The sequence below is a fragment of the Myotis myotis genome, unplaced genomic scaffold (assembly GCF_014108235.1).
Source record: "Myotis myotis isolate mMyoMyo1 unplaced genomic scaffold, mMyoMyo1.p scaffold_m19_p_17, whole genome shotgun sequence".
NCBI classification, from domain to species: Eukaryota; Metazoa; Chordata; class Mammalia; order Chiroptera; family Vespertilionidae; genus Myotis; species Myotis myotis.
Genome location: NW_023416321.1, coordinates 26,169,562 through 26,192,378, shown reverse-complemented (window position 1 = coordinate 26,192,378; position 22,817 = coordinate 26,169,562). Strand labels below are relative to the sequence as shown.

Genomic DNA, 22,817 nt, shown 5'->3' with positions numbered 1-22,817 from the left:
TATTTATTTTTTTATTAAAATCTTTATTGTTGAAAGTATTACATATGTTTCTTATTTTCTCCCTTTGAGCTCTTCTAGCGCCCCCCCCCCCCCCCACACACACATACCCAGGCCTCCACCATCCTATTGTCTGTGTGCATGGGCTAGGCATATATGCGTACAAATCCTTTTGTACCCCACCTTCCCTCTGAGATTCCACAGTCTGTTCCATGCTTCTAGGTCTCTGGATCTTACAATAATAACTTTTAGATCATCTTTCACCCTCTAGGCAGGCAAATTACCTTGTAGATCCAATATACAGGGTGGCCCCCCAAAATGTATACACACTTTGACAGCTGATAGCTCAATTTTGATAATGAAATGTATTTTCATAAACATTACCTTTATAATTATTCAAAATGTGTGTATATATATTTTGGGGGACCCCCTATAGATTAGATTTCTTGACCCCTTTTGTGGAATAAATCCCTTTGGCCTTCTGGAGAATCCCATGGACCTCTTCTCAGAATAATGTTTTAAAATGCGTAACAGAACGAATAGAAATTATATTGAAATATGTAGTTCTAGCATCTGACCCCTGAGATTCTCAAGGAGTATGGGATGGGCTACTCAGGGGATCTTTCTGAGATGACATTAGTGTCTTCCTTCCGTCTATAAATAAGCCCCCATTTTCATAGCTCTCCCATCTTTCCCTAGCTCAAATCCAATTTTTTTCATTTTATTTTTTTCTAGCCTCCTTCACCTCTTGCTCAGCCCCGCCCACTTCGATAGACCCGCCCCTTCATGGCCCCGCCCCATCCTAGACTCCTCCTCCCACTAAGTCCCGCCTTCCCCTCCATTACTTCTCCGTTCCCTGCCAATCACGCTGGGCCACCCTTCCGCCCCGCCCCCGAACCTACATCCTGCCTCAGCCGGTCTCTCCTGCTGGCGGAGGAGCTCTGGCCGCGGAAGGATGGACCCGGCTCTGGCCAGTGGCTTCTCCCAGGAGCAGTTCCGGGAGGCCTGTGCCGAGCTCCAGCAGCCCGCGCTGGCCGGGGCCGAATGGCAGCTAATGATGGAGACCCTGGGCATCAGCATCTACCGGCTGCTGGACCAGGTAGCGGCCTGCCTGCTGCAGGACCGCGGGGCTGCCGCGTGCCAGGGCCAGCCTTCCCGGGGGAGCCGGGGGCTGCAGCCGCGGAAGTCCGGACCCGGGCGGGTCTTTTGGAGCTGGGAGGAGCGAGCGCCGGGGCGGTGTCTCCAGCTGACTTTGTCCCGTTTCGGGGAGGGGGGAGGTCATCAGAATTCAGCCTTAGGTCTGGGGCCCCACGGGGGTGTGGTTTGTGAGAAGTTAACTGTCAAGTGAAAACGTGGGTATGCTGATTCGGAGCCTCATGCACCGCGGGAGTGGGTGCCAGCGGTGTGTGTATGTGGGGAATATCCTCGGGTTGAATCCAGGTGGAAAAAAACACGACTTTTCAGAGACTGGATGTGCAGGGTGGCCGTTGTGTGGGAGGGAGTGTCGCTGAAGAGGGACTTCCTATCAACTGTAGCCATTCCAGTGACCTGCTTCTTTTGGCTGCTGCCCCTTCCTTGTAAGTTGCACTTATTAACTTTAGTCTGAAGCTTCAGAGGGAAAGATTCACTGAAGGCCTGGGAGGAATGGAGTTGGTCATTAAGCAGGTCTCCAGGCGGCCCTGCAGGCCTTTGGAACAAGTCGCCATCCAGGTGGGAGGGTCATATTGCACCTGAGCCCTGTCATCAGTTGCCCTGTGTAATAGCAGTTCATGACAAGTAGGTTAAAGGGCATCCTTAGGCAAGGTAAGTGAAATCCAGGTTTCCTGGCAGAGGACCAGAGTATTATAGTGTTAGAGCAGGGAGGAGCTCTGGATGTCTTGCTACATATACCACTGGGTGTAGCAAGGTGAGCAAGTTCACAGTGTAGAGCAGACGGAATTAATTTCCTAGGGAAATTTCAACAGTTACCTTGGTGCAGAATTGGACCAGTTTTCAGACAAGATGCATTTATCTTCTCTCAGATTATTCCGTTTTCCTTTACCAGCCGCATCCAGGCGTTTGCCAAGGTTTGTCCATTCGATTGTGCAGACATATCTGACATAGGGCCCGTTTTCTTTCCCTTTACTTTCCTCTGTGTTTGTCACTGTAGATGGCACTTCTCACCTAGAATTGCTGTGACCTCTTAACTAGTTTCCCAGCTTTTCATCCTACACATTGCAGCCCACGCAAACACCCATAAGGCTATGATCTTATCGCTCCCGTTTCAGTGGCATTGCTGATTGCAGAATTAGTAACTATTGTAACAGCGAATACATTTCATGCTTTCTAATGTTCCAAGCACTGTTTAAGTCTTTGCAGGTACTGAATCCTCATATCATCCCTAATGTAAGGTGCTATGATTATACTTTTTTTTTTTTTTTACCTATATGTATGGAAATGAATCTATGGAAAGGTTAAGTTGCTTGTTCAAGATTTGAACTGGAGTCAGAACTCAGCTGTCTTGCTCTAGTCCTGTGTCATAAATATGCTTCCATAGTGCCTCTCTGAGGGAAGGCAAATATGGCTTGCAGGTTATCCTGAACTAGTTTGGTCTTTTTAAAAAAATGTTATTTTTATTATTATCATTATATTTTTATCTTTATTGTTGAAAATATTATATATGTCCCCTTTTCCCCCCATGGACCTCTTCTAAGCTCCCCCCCCCCCCCCTTCCAGGCCTTCACCATGAACTAGTTTGGTCTTAACTCATATATTTCCAGCTTTATCTCCCATAACTCATGCATACTGCTCCTGTCCTCTAGCCACCCATACTCCCTACCCCATGGGCCTCTGCTTTTTTGCTTTGCAGGGACCACTTCTCTCCTGTGGGGAGGGAGGGGTATGAGTGGTATTTAAACAGTTCCTATCCCTACTAACCATTCTATATGTATTATTTCCACCTGTTCTGGGGATGAAGACAGTCATGGTACATTGATGTAAATAGCAAGCTTTCACAAGTTTGGAGGATCATAAGATTCCCATAGGTGTGCCATTGAGCCTCAGCAGACAGGATGGAGGGCCATTGCCCCTAGCCATTTTGATCTCCATCTGTAATAAAATGTGGAGGCCTTATTGGCTCAGGCTACACACCAGCTCCTTCCCAGAACCCTTACTGGCCTTTAGCATCATCCATCATGATTCGCTGCCTGGCCCGCTTTGCTAAAGCCTCATTGGTTTTCCAGGTTGACGCCCATCCTGTACCTCCCTCCTGCAAGAGAATTCCTTCTGAGCTTTAGTTAGTAAATCTTTTCTTATGAACACCCATCGATTTGGGGTGGTTGTGTTTTCATTTTCGTTTGTCTCAAGGCATGTTTTGATTTTGTCCTTGATCTCGTTGTTAACTCATTCATTGTTTAGTATAAATGTTATTTAGCCTCCATGTGTTTGTGTGTTTTTCAGGTTTTTTTCTTGTAATTGAGCTCTAGTTTCATACCACAATGGTATGAAACTAGATGCTTGATATACTTTCAAATTGTATTTACTGATATGTCCCAATATGTCCACCACAGGCCCGGTTTTATACCTATTGTCCTGGCGAAAATTTTTACAACTGCCACTCTCCAAAGTGTGCCAGCTGGAATGGTAAATTATAGGGTGACCCTATATATAGCCTCAGGCACGCAGGCAGCTTCTGACTTATCTAATGATGTGTTCAGAGAGTTCCGAGGCCCCGGGGTACGAGCATAGGCCATAGACTCCGCGTCAGATCACTGGCTTCATGCCCACGTTCGGCCTTCATTAGTTGTGTGACCTTCGGTGAGTTTTATAAACTCTCTTATTTATGGAGGTATCATTTATATGAACTTTATTGGTATATCATTTACAAAGAATAAAACCCACTTATTTTAAGTACAACTCAGCGATTTTTAGTAAATGTATGCAGTTACGCAACCTTCACCACCATCTCATTTTAGAACGTTTGTGTTGCTCCCAAAGGAAACCTCTCGCTCATTTGCTGTCACCTTGTTCCCACTCCCAGCCACCAATCTACCTCCCGTCTCTACCTTTTCTCAAAAGGTTCGCCTTTCCCAGGTATTTCTCAGAAGTCCTTTAAGCCTTCGTTTCTTTGAAAAATTGGTATATCTCCTGTTATCATTGTGGATTAAGTGGGCTAACCCATGTGAAGCATTCGGCCCAGTGTGGTATTTAGTCAGCTACCTCTCATTAACATTCTACCCAGCCATCTGCAACCCTAAGAGTTGAAACCTACCCTGCTTTCTTAGAGAGATGGAAACGATTAAATCAGACTTCGCTAACTGTCTCCACACAGTCTTGGTACACACTTCCCAGTGGCAGCTGTAGCGTTGGCCCTTGCCATTAGAACTGGTTCTCTCTGGTGAGAAATGCTTACTTTTCATTCCATCTGAGTCTATTGCTTGCCAGAGTAGCTGGCGTTGGACAGCTTCCACAGCCGTAGGCTGGGAAGGCTTCCTGTCCCCCTGAGGAATAGAAATGAGCTCTTCTGTGAAAAGCAAAGAAAATCCAGTGCACAGTCCAGGGTGTGCTTATAGGATTAGGGAAATGGATTCATCAAGGCTGTCTGGAAGTTAGTGATGTAAATGCGGATAAATTGAACACCATAAATTGAAGAGAACGAATGAGGTCAGTTGAGGGGTAGGTAGGAGGGTTGGGGGCCCACCAGGGATTGCTTCTCTGTGGGAACCGCAACGTCAAATGCAAATATTGTGACATTTTGATATTTCTCATATATACAGATGTTAGCTCTTACAGAATTTATTATGCTTAGGATAAATACATGTACCATTATTGGCAGTTCTGTTCCTCAACATATGTTAACTCTGTGAATGCAAGTGAAACGAAATTGAACAGTTATCTTTCAGGCATTTGAATAACCATTGCTAAGAAATGCAGCAGCTTGCCTGGCCAGTGTGACTCAGTGACTGTGTTGACCTATGAACCAGGAGGTCATGATTCAATTCCCAGTCAGGGCACACACCTGGGTTGTGGGCTCAATCCCCAGTGTTGGGCATGCAGGAGGCAGCCGATCAATGATTCTCCCTCATCATTGGCATTTCTATCTCTCCTTCTCCCTTCCCTTCCTCTCAGAAATCAAGAAAAATATATTAAAAAAAGAAGGAAGGAAGGGAGGGAGGGAGGGAGGGAGGGAGGGAGGGAGGAAGGAAGGAAGGAAGGAAGGAAGGAAGGAAGGAAGGAAGGAAGGAAGGAAGGAAGGAATGTAGCAGCTTGATATATTAGACCAGTTAGCCAGAATACCAGGGCATCTCAAAAATTAGCGATTTTAGTATTAAGTGGCCGAACCATGCCGCCGCCGCCCCCCCCCCCCCCCCCCCCCGTCTTCATTTATAAAGTGGAGATAATACCATGCTGACTTGGCGGGATTATTGTGGCTATTAGTCATTAAGCACAGTGCCCGCTTAGAGTAGGTACTCCATAGATACTCGTTTTTCTAAAAACTTGCATTATGTTGCAGTTCTGAATCCTGAGTTCTTCAATCCGGAAAAAGAGCGTCATACTGACCTTATTAATGAAAGTGATATGTAATCCTAAGTACTTATTATGTGATGAACTTTAGGCGGGTCATTTAATCTTCATAGTCATTTCCTTAGGTAGGAACTCTCATTAGACCCACTGGGCCGCTGAGAAGAGCAAGGCCAGTCGGTGGGAGAGCTTAGGTCCTATGCTGGCTGTGCCTCCGAGCCCCTGCCGTCAGCACCAGGCTGTATGTAGTTTCTGGCTATAATTTTCTGTATTTTCATGACTCTTTGGAACAACATAAAGAAAGACAGCACAGCCCAGCTCCGTTGAAAGTGATAATATTCATCCTTTCCCCGTTCCCAGCTTTCCCTGGTCCTTATCTGAACCCCCCAGAAGCAGCATCTAAAATGTACCTCTTGTGGTAGTTGGAGGCCCATTGGACAAACACGGGGCTTAGGGACTCAGGGGAGCATCGCAGTGGGAGGTCCATCCTGGGTGGTCTGGGGCAGAAGCACTGGCTTGAGGACCGGAAGGAACAGGTTCCCATCCAGGCTTTGCCACCAACAGTGTTGTTGACTGACGCTTGGCAAGTCACTGACATCTTTTACTAAAGCGTCTAAGGCCCCTTGTGGCTGAGATACTCTGTGTGATGGGGCTTGTTTACCTTAAGCGTTAGTGTGGTCTGCAACAGTGGTTTGGACAGAGTAGAGCTAACGAAGGAGACATTGTGGGCAGTAGGAGGGGCCGGGGTCACCCTTGTTCTGTCCCAAGTACTGGCTGTAGGACTCAGGCACATGATTTAGCCTCACTTCAGGTCTGTGTATAAAGATGGAGGCAACACCAGTGTTTCTATCTATATGGCAGGCAGGGCTGTGTTAAAGAGCACATGAGATCATGAATGTAAGTCCGGAAACGGCACCGTGCTGAGAGAAACAATCACCAGCGTCATTGAAATAATGTAGAGCAGGTCCAAGTGTTTGGAAAACTTCAAATACGAAGTACATAGCGGCTGCAGTGACTGCTGACAGGTCACCAAAGGAAGCACATTGCAAGCCAAAGAGCCAGCCGAGCTTGATTTCTTCTCAAGGCGAAGGACGAAGTGGGTCCCAGCAAGATTATAATTCTTTTTTTCTGAATTACTCAGTGGAAGGAGGCAGCGCTTTCTATAAAAGAGTGTGTGGAGTTGTAGATGTCTCTATGGTAACTTAAATATACTTCTATTTAATGTTCATTGACACGGTCCATTATCTCTCACTGCTCTTCCTTGGCCACGAATTTTAGCAATGCTTATATATTTCTGTACTATTATGATGAAATTACACATAATCCTATTTCCCTGTAAATGTTCCTATCTTATCAGCACTATCCTGTCAGTCTACTTTTCACTTTTTAAATAATATGTTTTAGAGAGAGTGGAAGGGAAGGAGAGAGAGAGAGAAACATCGATGTGAGAGAGACACAACGATTGGTTGCCTCTGGCACACGCCCTGACTGGGGTTGGGAATCAAACCTGCAAGCCTTCATTGTAGGTCCCCTTGACGGGAAATTGAACCACTGAGCCACACCGGCCAGGGTGGAAGTTCTTTTCCTTAACCGTAATGTGAGTCTTTTTTTTTTTTTTTAAATAATATTTTTTTATAATTTAAAATTTTTAAAATTATAGTTGGCATACAATATTATATTGGTTGCAGGTGTACAGCATGGTGATTAGACATTTGTATAACTTACAAAGTGATCACCTTGAGAAGGCTAGTATCCACCTGACATCATACGTCAGTATTACAATACTGTTGACTATGTTCTTTTAGCAAGAAAGAAGGGGGTGTCTTCTTCTGGTAACTGTATCGCACACTAAATATTGACCGATGCTCTGCCACAGAATAATTCTTTTACTATGTGAAGTGTAGGAAGTTAAATGTTCTATAAATGGAGCATTACACAAGTATACAGTGTGTTGTTTTCCAGTGTGATTGAAAAAATGGAGCATTCTTCATTTTTAAAGAATTGTGGGTTAAAACCTTTTGAGTAAACTCATCTATATTAATTTATTGAAACGTTAGGAAGCTCAGAAACATAACTGCAACAAATGTTATAGAGCAGCAGTTCTCCACCTGTGGGTCCCAACCCCTTTGGGGGTCGAACGACCCTTTCACAGGGGTCACCTAAGACCATCGGAAAACACATATATAATTACATATTGTTTTTGTGATTCATCACTATGCTTTAATTATGTTCAATTTGTAACAATGAAAATACATCCTGCGTATCAGATATTTATATTACGATTCATAACAGTAGCAACATTACAGTTATGAAGTAGCAACGAAAATAATGTTATTGTTGGGGGTCACCACAACATGAGGAACTGTATTAAAGGGTCGCGGCATTAGGAAGGTTGAGAACCACTGTTATACACAGTTTATATCTCTACTTGTAAGGAGCTCACTTACTAACAAAACTTTGCCCAAATTAAGCTAAGATTTGTACTTTTTTCTGTCAAATTGTACAAACAGTGGTACCCAATCCTGGTGAGGTGATCCTTTGCTACTGGGGAGAGTATAAATTGATATAAAGTTTCTTAAACATTTATAAAAAGTATAAAGAACCTTTAAATGTTAATATAATTTATCTCTAAGGAAGCTTTCCAAATGAAAAGGTTAGAATTATGGACCAATTTGGTCCGTATGAAATAATAGATTATTCCAGCAGTATTTATATTTGTTAAAGTATTTGGAAACAGAAATAACTTAAAAGAATAACTAAGTTGGGTGTGATCTCTCTATAGCTTCAATATAATATTGTTAAAAATAAGGACACAAGGTGTTTATACCATTATTTCCATTTTTGTAACACAGAGAAGTATTTATTTACTTAAAAGAAATGTGTCACATATTGCCAATAGGTATTTGTGGATTATGGGGGTCACATGCCATTTTTATTCATTCTTTTTTGGCATTTCCCAGTTTTCCTATAATGAATATGAATTATTTCTACAATGCTAAAAAATTCACTGTATTTTTTAAAAATATATTTTTATTGATTTCAGAGAAGAAGTGAGAGGGAGATTTAGAAACATCAATGATGAGAGAGAATCATTGATTGGCTGCCTCCTGCACGCCCCCTGGGGATCAAGCCCACAATCCAGGCATATGCCCTTAATCGGAATCGAACCCATGACCCTTCCGTTCGCAGGCCGAGGCTCTATCCACTGAGCCAAGCCGGCTAGGGGCTCACTGTATTTTTTTAAAAGACAAAATAAAAACGTGAGCATGTGTGCTGAGATCCTTTCTTTAAAAGAAATAATGGGTGAAAAAAGTGTTTTGACCCAGGACATTGGGTGGGGCCATCCTGCACTCGAAAAGAACTTTCTATTGCTAGACTAGGAAAGGTGTTACCCAGTATCTTGTTCCTGTGAGGTCTGGCCTTTCTCAGTCTTGCCTCGAAGGGAGTGTTTAAAGGAAGTCGTCACAATAGCTCATTCTTCGGTGTTCACGTCAATCACATCATTCTATTTTCCTCTTCCTGGAGGGCCTCTGTTTTCTTTTCTGCGAGATGTATAGGACTGAGGTCACTGGGGCTGTGGTGCCACTCACGAGGGGCCAGGAGCCAGTTTAAGGAAACAGTTTGTCTTAATTTATCCAGATAGCCAAAGCTAACTCATGTCAGGTTGGGGAGATAATGATCTCAAGACATAATTGTCCCTTTTGCTCAGTCCATGTGGAAAACGGGGCCCCCAATATTCCTGAACGAGGGGCTAATTGTCTTCCTTCCGGCGGTGATGAAAACACATGTGGGTCTAAATGCCCTATGTGTACACCCTCGCTACCTTTCCATGCGTGAGGGTGAGGGGCGGGGCAGGAGGGAGAGGTTTCTCCCGAGGTCTGTCCTTCCATTGGGGCATCCATGGCACAGCACTAGGGGGTTCAGGTCTATTAGTTTGTCATTTGATGACAGGAAACCCTTGGTATAAAGCCACCTACTTCTGGAGCTGGAAAATCCTTATGAATTTAGTTTCAATTTGGCCTTCCATTCCTTGCCAGGTACTTTCACATGTGCCTGTAATTCCTAAACTAGGTTATTCACCCCCTGGGTTACGCCACCTGAGCTAGGAGACCCTTGAACGAGCCTCATGATATCTGGAAAGATTCACCATGCTTACCCCTTTGACTTCCCATGCGTTTCCAGCATGGCGCTGAAGAGGATGGCTTCCCTAATGCATAATTACCCAATGACATTATGTTAGCACACGGAAACTGAGTGGCTCTACTGCAGCGGTTCTCAACCTGTGGGTCATGACCCCTTTGGGGGTCGAACGACCCTTTCACAGGGGTCGCCTAAGACCATCGGAAAACACATATATAATTACATATTGTTTTTGTGATTCATCACTATGCTTTAATTATGTTCAATTTGTAACAATTTGAAATTGGGGGTCACCACAACATGAGGAACTGTATTAAAGGGTCGCGGCATTAGGAAGGTTGAGAACCACCACAATGGCTTTCTTTCTGTTTGTTTGCCTTTGCATTGACATTTAAGGGCCACTGGTTTAATCTTAAAGGTAGAGCCTTTAGACAAGGTGACGGTTAGGAACTTCAAGTTGCCATTGTACGGAGAGTTGAAAATGTGTAGCGGCCAACTCCGGCCCAGTCCCCTCGCAGACAAGGGTTCTTGGACTGTGGAATCTAGAAACTTTTTTTTCTTTTCTGAATAACAGGGACTAATATGATCTGCAGCTGTTGTGTCTTCCCCTTTATGCACAAGTCCTTTATATAAAATAGAAGCAGTGTTGACAAATTCTGTCTTAGAATTGATAGAAGAGTGTGCTGGGTTCATTCGGCCCCGTGGAATCTAAAACAGTAACCTGTCCCCTGAATGCTAGCTGCCTATACGACAGCCCCTACTTGGATGTTTAATAAGCATCTCAAACGCAAGGTTGTTACTCTTGGTTACCCCACAGCCCACAGATGACCTCCTCCCCACGTTTTTTTCTTTCTTACAAAAAGGAGCTCCCCGTTTGCCAGGTTGTTCAAGCAGAGGTTCTGAGAGTTACCCTCAGTTCTTTGCTTTCTCTTTCCCTTCGCCAGTCTGTCCTCACCGCAATTGTTGTTGACATAACTTCTAAAATTTTTCCCTAAGTCATTGACTTCTCCCCATCACTGTTGTTACCGCCCCGTTCCAATCACGGTCTTCTCTTATCTGGACTATTGCACTGTCTTCTAAACCACTTTCTTACTCTCTTAGGATCTCATTTCTACCAAGCAGCGAGTCATCCTTCTAAACCCACATCCTGTTTAAAGTCATTCCTTGATTTTTCATAGCAGTTAGAATGAAAGAGTTAACCCCTTACACTGGTTTACAAATCCCTTGAGAGCCCAGTCCCACCACCTCTGTGGCCTCAACTCCTACTCTCTGGGCACCACAATTCTCCAGAGCCCTGGACTTTCTGCTCTTTGAGCATTTCAATCCATCAACCTGAGGGCCTTCCCCTACTGGGAATGGTGTTTCCTCATCCTCCCACGAATGGCTCCTTCTAATATTTCGGACAAGAGGTTCTGATAAAGGTGATGGAGACCTCATGGAGACCTTCCCTGACCATCTAATTATTTAGAACCCCTCTCCTCCGAATCCAGCTTCATCTGTCACACGCCCCTGCTTGGCGCCTGTTTACATTAGCTGAATACTGTTTGTAGCTAACACCACCACCAATGCTCCTGCCGAATTTAAGACCCATGGGAGCAGGGGCCTTATCTGCTTTTTCAGCATCATGTCACCAAGATGACAGGAAGGGACTCCATAAATGGTGTGGTGTGAACCCCAGCCTCAGCTGTTGTTCATATGCTGTGCGATCCAGCTGTCTCGCAACTTGGGAATCAATAGGTTGTTTCTGCCTGTTCCGTTTCTACAGCAGACCGGACTGTACGAGTATAAAGTCTTTGGTGTTCTGGAGGATTGCCCGCCGGCTCTGCTCGCCGATGTCTATATGGACTTAGACTACAGAAAACAGTGGGACCAATATGTTAAAGGTGAGTAACACCCACTGTTTTTTAAAAAGTCAATTCGAAAGTAGAATCTATTGTTATTTATCCTACCTAGCAGGATAAATTTCTAGCAGGTTTAATTTCTTTTAAAAAAATACATTTTATTGATTTTTTACAGAGAGGAACGGAGAGGGATAGAGAGTTAGAAACATCGATGAGAGAGAAACATCGATCAGCTGCCTCCTGCACACCCCCTACTGGGGATGTGCCCGCAACCAAGGTACATGCCCTTGACCGGAATCGAACCTGGGACCCTTCAGTCCCCAGGCCGATGCTCTATCCAGTGAGCCAAACCGGCTAGGGCAGGTTTAATTTCTACTCTGTTATGTTTCATTTTAAAGTTTGGCATAAAAGTCTTAAGTGCTGGGCTGAAATGTGCCTTTGCTATTCCTAGGACTTGCTCTTTGCATACTTTCTGATCCACTCTTCAGTTTGCCCAGAGGGCTACTCTGTTCTCTCTGTAAACTGGTTGTCATCTGTATACCTATGCATCATGGAAAGCTTCTTGGAGGAGGTGGTGCCCGAGCTTTGTTTTGGAAGTTGAACACAAGAATACTATATGTGAGGAAGTTAGGGGAAGGGGATGAGTGGTGCAAGGGCATTCCAGGCCCAGAGAACAGCATGAGTCAAGTCAGGAAAGCGTGAGACAGCATGATATGTACAAATGGTGAGTAATTGGGCAGCAGAATCTGGAGGTAGGGTGGGAAGAGGGTTCAGATCCCCAAGGCCTAGGCTGGCTGCCAGTCTGCAGTCCTTAGATTGTACCCTATGGGTGATGGAGAGTTATGAAAGGCATTAAACGGGATCCCGCTGCCACAGAGCTAGGAGAGACCTCTGCCATCTCGGTCACAGTGGCATAAAACTACGGAGTTGCCAAGGGGCGCACAGACTCTGAAAGACCCTCGTAGTCAGGTCTCCTGGCTGCAGGTAACAAAAATGCTAACGAATGCCCGTGTAAGAAAAGGAAAAGTTTATTGGTTCATGGCATTGGAAAACTCCACAGGTGTCTGGCTTCCAGGAGAACTGCATCCAATACTTGAGTCATTTCTCCATCTTTTGACTTCGTTTTTCTGCCCGAGTCCTCAGGCAGATTCCCATGTCATGCAAAGGTGCCACCAGAAGATCCAGGCTCATAAGTAACCACATGATTAACCCCAGAGGAACAGGAACGAGAATCCCACTTCCTGCCGCCGGCAGCCAGAGCCCAGGATTGGCTCTCATTGGCTCAGCATGGACCACGTGCTTATTTCCTGTGGACCTTTCTCATGGCTTTGGGCCACTTACTGTTTTCAGATACGCTTCATATCTAGGGGGAATTGTGATGCTCGCCCATGCAAGGGACAAACTGTTCTCTCTGTCCCAGGCTCCCTAGCAGCCATCCCAGTCATGTGACTGAAGTGGCCGATAAGACGCACACATGTCTTCAGTTTGAGAGAGGGCAACACGAGGAAGCAGGCGGCACGCAGAACCCATTTTCCGGTGATGGTCCCAGCAGCGGCATCCTGACTTTGGGGCAGACAGTTGCAGGGCTTCTGACATTCGGTTCTCACGCCATGGTGTCTGGTCCACCCGACTGGCTTCTCTGGAACAATCCTGAGGTCTAACCCTAACTCTGGTCCTCCCGGATATTCCGGGAGTCCCTGAGAGCCTTTACTAAACCACCTTCAAGCTTTCACCTGCTCGAGCGGCAAGCTCAGGCCCTGGCCAGATGCACCTCCCTGAACTAACCCCCGTGGCCATGTCTTGCCACTTTCCCAGCCCTGGGAGGAATGCTGAGCCAGTTCTGCTTAAGCCACATCGTCGAGAAGGAAGGGAAGGCGATGCCCTGAAGGAGCATTGAGATGCCAGTCCACGAACGGGGTGTCAACGCCGAGCATGGGAAAGCAACAGGTGCCCACCTCTTCCCTTCCTTTCAGGGCTGTCTTCAGTCCCTGTGGCACCAGTGGGTGGGCAAGCGCTTCATTAGGTTTTCTTTCAAAAACTGAGTTAAGTAATAAGTTTTCCCCTCATCTGCTTCTCAAGGGACCCCTGGGTTACTTCAGCAGCCTTGGCTTGGCTTCCTCTGTAAATGTCAGGGAGATGTTTGCAGTCCAGCTGGGGTTAGAGGGGACACAGATCATCGAATTCCTTTGCTACCTCCCTCCAGGAGCGGCCGCTGTTTGCACACCAAAGCGTGATGGGATCAGAAGGAGATCTGGTCACTGCAGCTGTGGTATAGTGCACAGAAACATGGGAGACGCTTCGCCGCAGTTATGCCACTTCCTCTTTGTCGGGGAAGGACACTGCCTTCTCCAGAACCTTTATTTCCCAGCGAAATGTGCTAGACTAGGCGACTCAGTCCTGAGCCAGGGGTCATGTCTTAAAATCGAGGGAAGAAAAGGTCTTCAAAGCAAAATTGTTGGTACTCTAGTGACATCTGGTGGTCACCCTGATCTTGAAACCTGAAGGTTTATTCTTGCCTGCGGGATAGTGATTCATTGCATCCTAGCCGGGAATCTTGTTTTTGCTCTGAGATAGACAAGTTTTGTTGGGTTCTCTGATGTTGACTCTGCTTTTATATCTGCTGGACTGTGCCCCTTGGCAGCAAGCTTTCAGCGGTAATGAACAGGCCTGACTTTTTTAGAATTCTGTGCTGTACGCATTCATGGTTTACCGTGTTCTACGAGGTCATCCTACGCAGGCTTCATGTTAATTGAAACCGAAGAGGCTTCCAGATGCATTAACTTCTCTTGTTCTCCTTAGAACTTTATGAAAAGGAATGCAACGGCGAGACTGTGGTCTACTGGGAAGTGAAGTACCCTTTTCCCATGTCCAACAGGGATGTATCCTTTCCCAGGTATGTCCAGCAAGTGTGGACAGCGTTGTCTTTGATCCTTGCAGAAGCATCTGCTAAAGCTGTTATTGCACCTTGTGCAGCGTTTGGAGACTTCAGAGTGGGATTTCTGGGCCTGACTACGTGGAGCGTCTGTAACTGTGGTCACTGGAGGGCAGCCTCTACTTTCCTGAGACATTTTCTAGGGCTTGAAGTTGTTGGGCCACAGAATTGGGGACTTGGAAAGACCTTTTAATCAAGCTTAACACACTCCCCAATCTAGAGAGAGGTGAAATGACTGAGGCATCCATACAGGCGATTGGCGGCAGAGTGGGGACGAGAGCCCCCACAATTCCAGCTCTCCTCAGACCTCATGTTTGATGGACCCCACAGTGGTCCCTCCATCACTCTTGGCTCTGGACGCTGTGTGTCTGCTTCTTCCCCTCAATCTCCTTATGTATCTTATGATGCAGTTGAATGGAATGTGGGGAGTTTGTGCTGCCACTCCGAGGATCTAAGAAGCCCACTTAGGACTTGCCTGGGAGGGTGGGATGGGAATTTGCTGGGAGAGCAGTACAGGGGTAGGATGACTGACAGGCAAGCTTTCTCTTTAATCACAGCAGCTGAGCACTTCACACACTGAATTTCCACATAAGATTCTTGGAGTAAAGGGGCTCGTGGATTAAAACATAACCTTTGGAAACCACTGAGTTAGGTGATCACTGGATCTTTTCCAGCCCTGACATTCTATAAGTCTGTTGGTTCCTAAATAATCATCCTCTAAAAAGAGAGGGAGTGTGGGGGTATGTTCTGTGTGTTTTGTCTGTATGTGTTTTTGTGTCTACCTGGCCCCCGACTAGATTTTAAACTCCGTAAGGGTTTATTTTTTGCCACAGTTCCCATACCCTGCTAGATAGCTTACATTACATATGGCATTGTATTTCAACAAATTGGGGATTGCTTAACCCCTTAGATTTTATGTGGTTTTCTCTAATCCTGCCGACAAGGGTGCAAAACGGGCATCATCATCCCCATTTCACAGTGAGGGAAACTGAGGCAAAGAGAAGTTCAGAACTTGACTCAGGTTCACAGAGCTGGTGGGTGGAAAAGGCAGGTTTGGGACCAGGTCCAGCTGTCTCCAGAGAAGGTGATCTTGACCAGGCCATGGTCCTCCTCTCTGACCTCACCGGGACACTGCTGGGTAGATATTTGCAGGGGTGAATACTGAGGACACCTTAAACTTTCATTTCATTGGCTTTCCAGTGCCACGTGATCCCACGAGTTGTTGTTGTTTTTAGTCTTTCTATATGCATATATGTCTCTCTAGTAAGGGTTGTTGAAATTTTGAAAACAGAGAATAGTGCAGTGGTGAAGAACATTCATTTTGGAGAGAAAGATCCCAGGTTGTGTTTGCAGCCATCCTCTGGTTTGCTGTGTGACCTGGTGTGACCTTGGAAAAGGCCTTTTGGGTCCCTGGGCCTCAGTGAACTGCTGGTTCGCCAGTCATAGGCCCTGGGGCATGCTGGACCTCCCAACCCTTCAAAGACCTCTGCCAAATTTTAATCAATATGTGTATCAAGTTAATTTTTCCTCAGTGGAGTGTCAGGTGACATCTATCATGTGAGCTGAGTAAGTTGTGGGCGAGAGTGGGGCAGTTGCTGTGAAGTGGGAGAGAAGCGACCCGGAGCCAAAAGCAACATGACTTCTTCCTTAAAACATCTGAGAACTTTACTCCCCATGACTTAGAGACCGAGGGCAATAGACCGTCGCTCAGGATGCCCGAGTGATGAGTGGGACAACTGTAGGTGCTTCTGAGACTCTGAGGTGCCTGGGGCTGTGGTTGTTGCTATTACAGTAAGTGCAACTGTGTTATACTTTAGAGTGATTTTTTTTATTGTCTTAGGCTTTTAATTACTTGTAGTGTTAAATCTAAAATTCTGTCCTTTGAAAGTACACAGGCAAAGGGTTGAGCCCGTCCACCTATGAAAGTCTAAATAGGTTTTGAAGCCAGATCTGGGTTCCGATTCAGGTTTCATCACTTCAGCTGGGCGGTGGGACCTGGGGCATGTTTCTTTACCTCTCTGGTGTAATGTTGTCACCTGTAAGACCAGGACACTTATACTGAACTCACGGTGATTTGTCAGGATCAAAATAGATGCTATAGGGAAAGCACATGGTAAGGGCTCAGTAAGTGGTGACTTCTCATTCTTAGGATTTAGTGATCTTCCCTGGAAGAGTGATATCGGCATAGTGGTTGTTCTGTGTTTATTGTGATGAAATAACTGTCATTCTTGGTGAACCAGTGCTGATTCAGAGTTAAATACTCAGGAAGTCAGTGCCTTCCTACGATCACCTACATTGCTTGCCTGTCCGCTGTGCACAAAGGTCAGTACTTAGAGCTTCGGGGGAAGTCAGGACAAAACAGAATGACTTGGAATGTCTGTCGAGTGCTTGTTCTGGTCCGGTCTTCCTGTAATGTCCCCACCAAGCCTGCCTGCTGGGCGATGGTCCTCCCTTTTCCCACATAGAGAAACTGCGTCTCAGAAAAGTTGAGTAAATAAGCCAGGATTACACAGCTGACAAACAGTCAATCCTCCTATATCTCCCAGTGCCTTCTTAGAGAAAGGAGTGGTTTCTCTGCACAATTCAAAGCAGCAAGGAATGGTTGACAGGTAGGGTAATGCATGTTCTCAAGTGATACACCAGGTGGTACGAGGCACAATCTTGTAGTGCAGGTAAGGAGATGGGGCAGGTGGGTGAAGTAACAGTTCAAGGGAGACAATGGGGGGGAACAGAACCCCCTCCTTTGGCTTCTGGCTTGGGGTGCTCTCCTTCTGCCCATCTGAGAGGCTGGTGTGATGTCACACCTTGACTGGCACTGCAGTATGTCTACATCCGTCAGCGGCGAGAGCTGGACGTGGAAGGACGGAAGATCTACGTGGTCCTGGCCCAGAGCACCTCCGTGCCACAGTTTGCTGAGAGGTCGGGCGTTATCCGGGTGAAGGGGTACAAGCAGAGCCTGGCGATTGAGAGCGATGGCAAGAAGGGGAGCAAAGGTAAAGCCAAGGCGCATGCCAGTGCACCGGCCAGGGCCGCCCATGCGAGGGGCACGCTGATCGTGAGGCATGTAAATGCATGATCCTCGTTCCCAGAGGCCAGAGAATGGGCAGGGGTGCAAGACAAACATGGGGAGAGATTCAGTTCATCCCAGAAACTTGGCTAGAGTGCAAGGTGGATGTTTAAATCTGACCCAATCCGTTCTTTACTGACTGTTGTCCAGATGGAATAGAACATCAAAATCTACCAGAGGGCTCAGAATTGACTCCAGGTGGGTCCTGGGGGGAAGGGGGGCAGAGAGCCCATAGGAATGTTTCGGGGGACATGGCTCCTTCTCAGCAAAAACCCAGAGTCTCAGGGCCTGCCTACCTTGAGTTCAAACCACGAGAAGAGCTGGGGCAGAGCGTGGGCCACCTGGCCACCTGCCCTACTGGCATGAGAAGGCCTTGAACCGGAGGCAAAATCCAAGCCATAGTTCTGATGCCTGTTAGATCTGTCACCTTGACAAGTCAACCCACACTTCTTAGTCTCCATTTTACCCTGTACACACTGGGGTTTAATGTCACCAACTCCTTACGATAGGTTAGCAAATGGAGAAATAATGAGACTCTAGCCAAGTGTCTGGCACTTGCCAGGTACTTAAGAAATAGCAGCCAAATGTACCTTGACTATGTTTTCAAAAATGTTTACATATAAACGCCCTGGAAGACAAGGCAGAGGAGAGAGTCCACCTGACCTACGTGTCACCTCCCCCCCTCTCCTTCTGGGTCTGAATCTGAAGGGGGAGGTTCGCAGGGTTGGTGGCTGTACCTTTCTAACCCGTTTTCTCCTGCTGACTCGTGCTTTCTCTCCCCCTCTAGTTTTCATGCATTACTTCGATAACCCAGGTGGCCAAATTCCGTCCTGGCTCATTAACTGGGCCGCCAAGGTGAGATCCCAGGAGGCAGAGGGGGGAAGTGTGTTTGACAAATGTTGACTTAGCCCGTGGGGGCTGTCAGGCCGAAGAGACACGCTGTCTCGGGCCTAATGAGGCTCTTTTATGAAGCAGCGTGGTTGAGTGACCACGGTTAGGACCGGGGTTGCCAACACCCAGGATGAAGCTGGGGCAAAAGACAAAGAATCCTTAGCTGGAATGCCAGCCCCTCCCTCCTCGTGCCCCGAGACCCCGCCAGGATCACTCTCTGGAACCTCGGACAATAGGCTGCTCCTCAGGCGGACAATGGTGCCTTTGGACCCTGTGTCTGCTTACGGAGGAGCTGGGCCGGCTGGGGAGATAGCCTGACGTCGGGAGAGCCTCGGGTTTTGTTTCTGTTGTTTTGCTCTGTTGCCCTGTGAGGAGAGGGAACCACAATGGTCGCCCCGATCACCGGAGACTACCTAGGCGCCTGGTTTCACCGGGACCGGTCAGCCTGCTGTGTACCCGTCCTACTAACTGGCTGGAGGGCTCAACAGATCCCCTGGGAGCGTGACAAAGCTCAGAGGCTTTGGGTCAAACCCAGGTGCCTTTGAATCCAGGCCCTGCGCTGTGTAATTGATGGAAGCCATCGAGTTTTTCCCTTTTAAAAGGGACTGGATATTATCTACTGCGTAGAGTGGGAGTAGAGAAGACAGTGTTGGTGGAAAGTCTTGCACAATGGTCAACACTCGCTAAGCAATAGTATATCCAGCCTCACGCCCCCAAATCCTTACCGGTCTCTAATTCTGCAAAGCAAGTCCTTTCACTTCCTCAGGGGAGTTGAATAACCCAGCCCCATCCAAATGCCCCGTGTTTTCTTTTTCTTTTCAAGAAACGGTGTCTCAGAAATGTCTTGGCCTTTCATTAGCAAACGCCAAAGTATAAGGCAGTGCCTCTGTGGCCTAGTGTCACCTGCGCCCTGGATCTTACCTTTCGCCATCGTCTGTGGCAACTTGAAACCCAGTCCAGGCCCTGTTGTCTTTCATCCTTCCCCGAGTCGCCTTTGTCTACCTGAGCCACACGCCAAGCAATGGGGAGTGATTGGTGTGAGAACCTAGACCTGACAGTCTCCTTTGCTTTGCAGAATGGAGTTCCTAACTTCTTGAAAGACTTGGCGAAAGCCTGTCAGAACTACCTCCAGAAAACCTAAGGAAGGGGCTTGGGAAGCTCGTGCCCATGCACCGACGTCTGTGGAAGAGCCACAACCCACGGATGCTCGGCCTTCCTTTCGCTTTCCTGTCCTCAGAGGCCGGCACACCGTCCAGCTCGGCCCCAGCCTCCCTGTGTGCCTGACGCCCAGCTTCCTTTCCCACTCGCCCTGCCCTGGGCCCCTGCAGGCTGCCTCCTTCCACAGTTGAATATGCGTCAGATTAGGGAAACTTCTGCTTGTTTGTTTTTCAAAAGGGAAGTCCTCAGCAGGGAACACAATCACTCCATTGTGCCTTTGGGAGGGGATGGATGGGTGGAGAAGCCACAACAACAACAAAAAACACACATAAGAATGCCCCCTCCAGGCAAGCTGGCTCCTGCCCAGAACTGGATTTCTTGGACTCAGAGGGGCTGCTGGAAGTTGCATTCCCTGCAGAGTCCGCTCACAGTGCGCCAAGACTGGAAGGCTGGGTTGACGTCCCTTTGCCTTAAATCTGGTGACTTGATTTGGCTGGGATCTGAGGGGATAACCCAATAATTCTCTGCCCATCTCCACAGCTGGAGGATCACAAGCTGCTTTGATTTAAAAAACACTGTAGGTCTAACTAAGCATATGACTGATGTGACAACCATTTTCTCCTCATCACCCATGTCTGGGTGTTTCTCTCTCCCATATGCCACTGGGGAGAGTTTGGCCACACCTCACTAGCTCTTCATTTTACTGGCAATGGAGGCATCCGGATTGCTCTGGTAGTTAACACAAGCCAAGATGCTTTGCACACAGCCCTGTGATAAAGTGTCCTTATAGGCAATACGATGAATTTCCCCTCTGGAAGGTATGGAGATGTTGACAGGATCATGGTCCACAGCCAAGGAAATATTAACGAATGGGTTGGTTGACTCTCTACTTTTTTCTCAGGAATTCTACCCAAGTTGTCTGCCTCTTTCCACCACCCAAAGACTTGTATGTTTTCTCCTGAATTTTGGTAGGGCCAGATACCTATCTTGTGACACAGCCTTGATGATCTCAGAGAAAACGTTTAAGTACTGTGTGGCAGTGTCAACCTTGATGAACGGGCATAGGCATTCAGGAGGTAAAGCCAGAAGCCAGGGGTTTATGAAAACGGGATATCTCAGACTGTACGTTTTCTCTCTGAGAAGGAAAGTGATTGAATACCAAATAAATACAGAGTGGCTTCTGTTTATCCTGTGTGCAGCTTCCTTCCTACCTGGTTCCTTTTGTGAGAATGAATCAGTTGGTCTCTTTGGTTTACAAGTCACATCTGACCGAACTCATGGACTTAAACAAACAAACAAAGAATGTTAGGCTCACTGACCTGCCAGGCCAGGTGAAGAATGGCTTCAGGTATGGGTTGATACAGGTGCTCAAATTGACGTTATAATTCAGCTCTCTTCTTCAAGTTATTTTTGATGTTGGGCTGTAATTTGGTGGCTAGATTGCTGCTAACAACAAAAGGTAGGCTTGCATCTTCCCAGGCTCATGCTGAGCCAAAGGAGAGAGAGAGGGAGGGAGATAACATTTCTTTCCATTAAACCCACACCATCCCATGATTCCCTTTAAACCATGTGCCTATCCCGCCCCAGTCATTGTCATATGGATAGAATTATGCAACTAAGTGATACTTCATCAATGTATCATTAAAATGTCATTATCATGAGTGTAGCTGGAATTTAATGATAGATAAATTAAGTGCCTTATGTTAAAAAGGTCAAGTTGAAATTTTATGAATAGAGCCACTGAAACACAAGCACTGAGATTTCAGCCTTTGAGCAGAGAATCGACATGAAATGGCATGCAAACCACAATTTTAAACAGTGTTTCATACCTGGCTAAGAACTGTGAGAATATTAAGAACATTGAGTTTCTAGGTAAGGCAGTTAGAAAGAAAAGTCACAAAGTTTGCTATAACTAGTAGAGTTTTGATTCTTTGGCAAATATGCTTGCTAATTTGGAGAAGACAGTCCTATACACCATTGACATGTGAGGTTATGTGAGAAGCTGAGAACCCCTGAGCCAGAAGCACAAAATATATAGAGCTGGTGCTTCGAGGCCCACCACACTCTCCGGGGTATGCTTCTCCACAGGGGCTGGATGCCCCTTTTGGAATTAGAAAGTTACACATATTTTGTCATTCCTCTAGCACCTTGTTTCACTTGTCTTCCCCGTGTCTGTGGCTCTAGGTCAGTGATGGCGAACCTATGACATGCGTGTCAGAGGTGACACACGAACTCATTTTTTTGGTTGATTTTTCTTTGTTAAATGTCATTTAAATATATAAAATAAATACCAAAAATATAAGTCTTTGTTTTACTATGGTTGCAAATATCAAAAAATTTCTATATGTGACACGGCACCAGAGTTAAGTTAGGGTTTTTCAAAATGCTGACATGCCGAGCTCAAAAGGTTCGCCATCACTGCTCTAGGTAGACACTAGTATCTTGTGAATAGAAACAGTTATGTGGCTTTGGTTACTGCCTTCTAGGGTTGGCTACAGAAGGCATTCGGAGGATCGCTGAGTGAGTGAATACATCATTGAGAGGAGATTGTCCCAAATGACACCCAGGAGACAAACCCATCCAATATGCAGGTTTCGTTTGATTACATTAAATAATAATTTAATATTTAGTCATTTAATTCAAGTCAAGTTGTTGAAGCAAAATTTTTGGACTGGAACATAGAGTGTTCCCCTGGGCAGGATGTCCCGGATTCTTTGTGCGCCGGAGTTGAAGAATGAATCCACAGACAGAAGGTGGTATGGCAAAGGTGGAGATTTATTGAAGAACAGCACAGATTCCCACGTGGGGAAGGGGGAAGAATCTCACAGCACAGACTCCCACGTGGGGAGGGAGAAAGAGTCCCACTAAGTTCCTTTTCCCTGTGGCTTATAAAGGCTGCAGATCCTGGTGCCTGGACATCCCCTGTGATTGGTCACTATTCCCTAGCACTGGTCACTGTAGTAACTCTGGGCTCAAAGGTCGAACCTCACATGGGACTTGTGATGTTTTTCCTCTCCTCCTCATTGTTTTCCTATTCCCTTTGGGCTTTCTTCTTCTTCTTCTGCATAAAGGGCTTCCTTCCCTTTATTTTGTAAATATAGACCTTTTGCTTCTTCCCAGCTCTCTCATTCTATGGAAATGTACCTTTTGCAACTTTTCAGCTCTCCTATTATATGGAAATATACCTTTTGCTGCTCTGCAGCCCTGTGCTGCTTCCATGGTTCTCTTAATTTCCAAGCTTTCTAAAATTTCCTAAATCTGTCCTTTTCACCCCTAAAAATTCCTGTTATAG

General features: G+C 46.3%; 1 protein-coding gene across 2 annotated transcripts; it reads left to right on the top strand.

The window, feature by feature from the left end:
• Window positions 1-885: 885 nt before the first annotated feature.
• Window positions 886-20,719, top strand: LOC118672172 (phosphatidylcholine transfer protein). Of its 2 annotated transcripts, none has more exons than XM_036341677.1 (6): window positions 886-1,096; window positions 11,402-11,519; window positions 14,277-14,356; window positions 17,231-17,402; window positions 18,264-18,331; window positions 19,443-20,719. In XM_036341677.1, the coding sequence occupies exons 1-6, from the start codon at window positions 953-955 to the stop codon at window positions 19,506-19,508; spliced, it is 648 nt and encodes a 215-aa protein (XP_036197570.1). In that variant the 5' UTR covers window positions 886-952; the 3' UTR covers window positions 19,509-20,719. The 2 variants fall into 2 exon arrangements, with proteins under 2 accessions (XP_036197570.1, XP_036197571.1); XM_036341678.1 differs by lacking the exon at window positions 886-1,096 and adding an exon at window positions 1,555-1,574.
• The last annotated feature ends 2,098 nt before the right edge of the window (window positions 20,720-22,817 follow it).

Excerpts from the sequence above, each read along its gene's own strand:
- LOC118672172 (XM_036341677.1), top strand. The coding sequence starts at position 953 with ATGGACCCGGCTCTGGCCAGTGGCTTCTCCCAGGAGCAGTTCCGGGAG. Across the intron at positions 1,097-11,401 it reads TCTACCGGCTGCTGGACCAG|CAGACCGGACTGTACGAGTA; the intron begins GTAGCGGCCTGC and ends CCGTTTCTACAG. Across the intron at positions 11,520-14,276 it reads GTGGGACCAATATGTTAAAG|AACTTTATGAAAAGGAATGC; the intron begins GTGAGTAACACC and ends TGTTCTCCTTAG.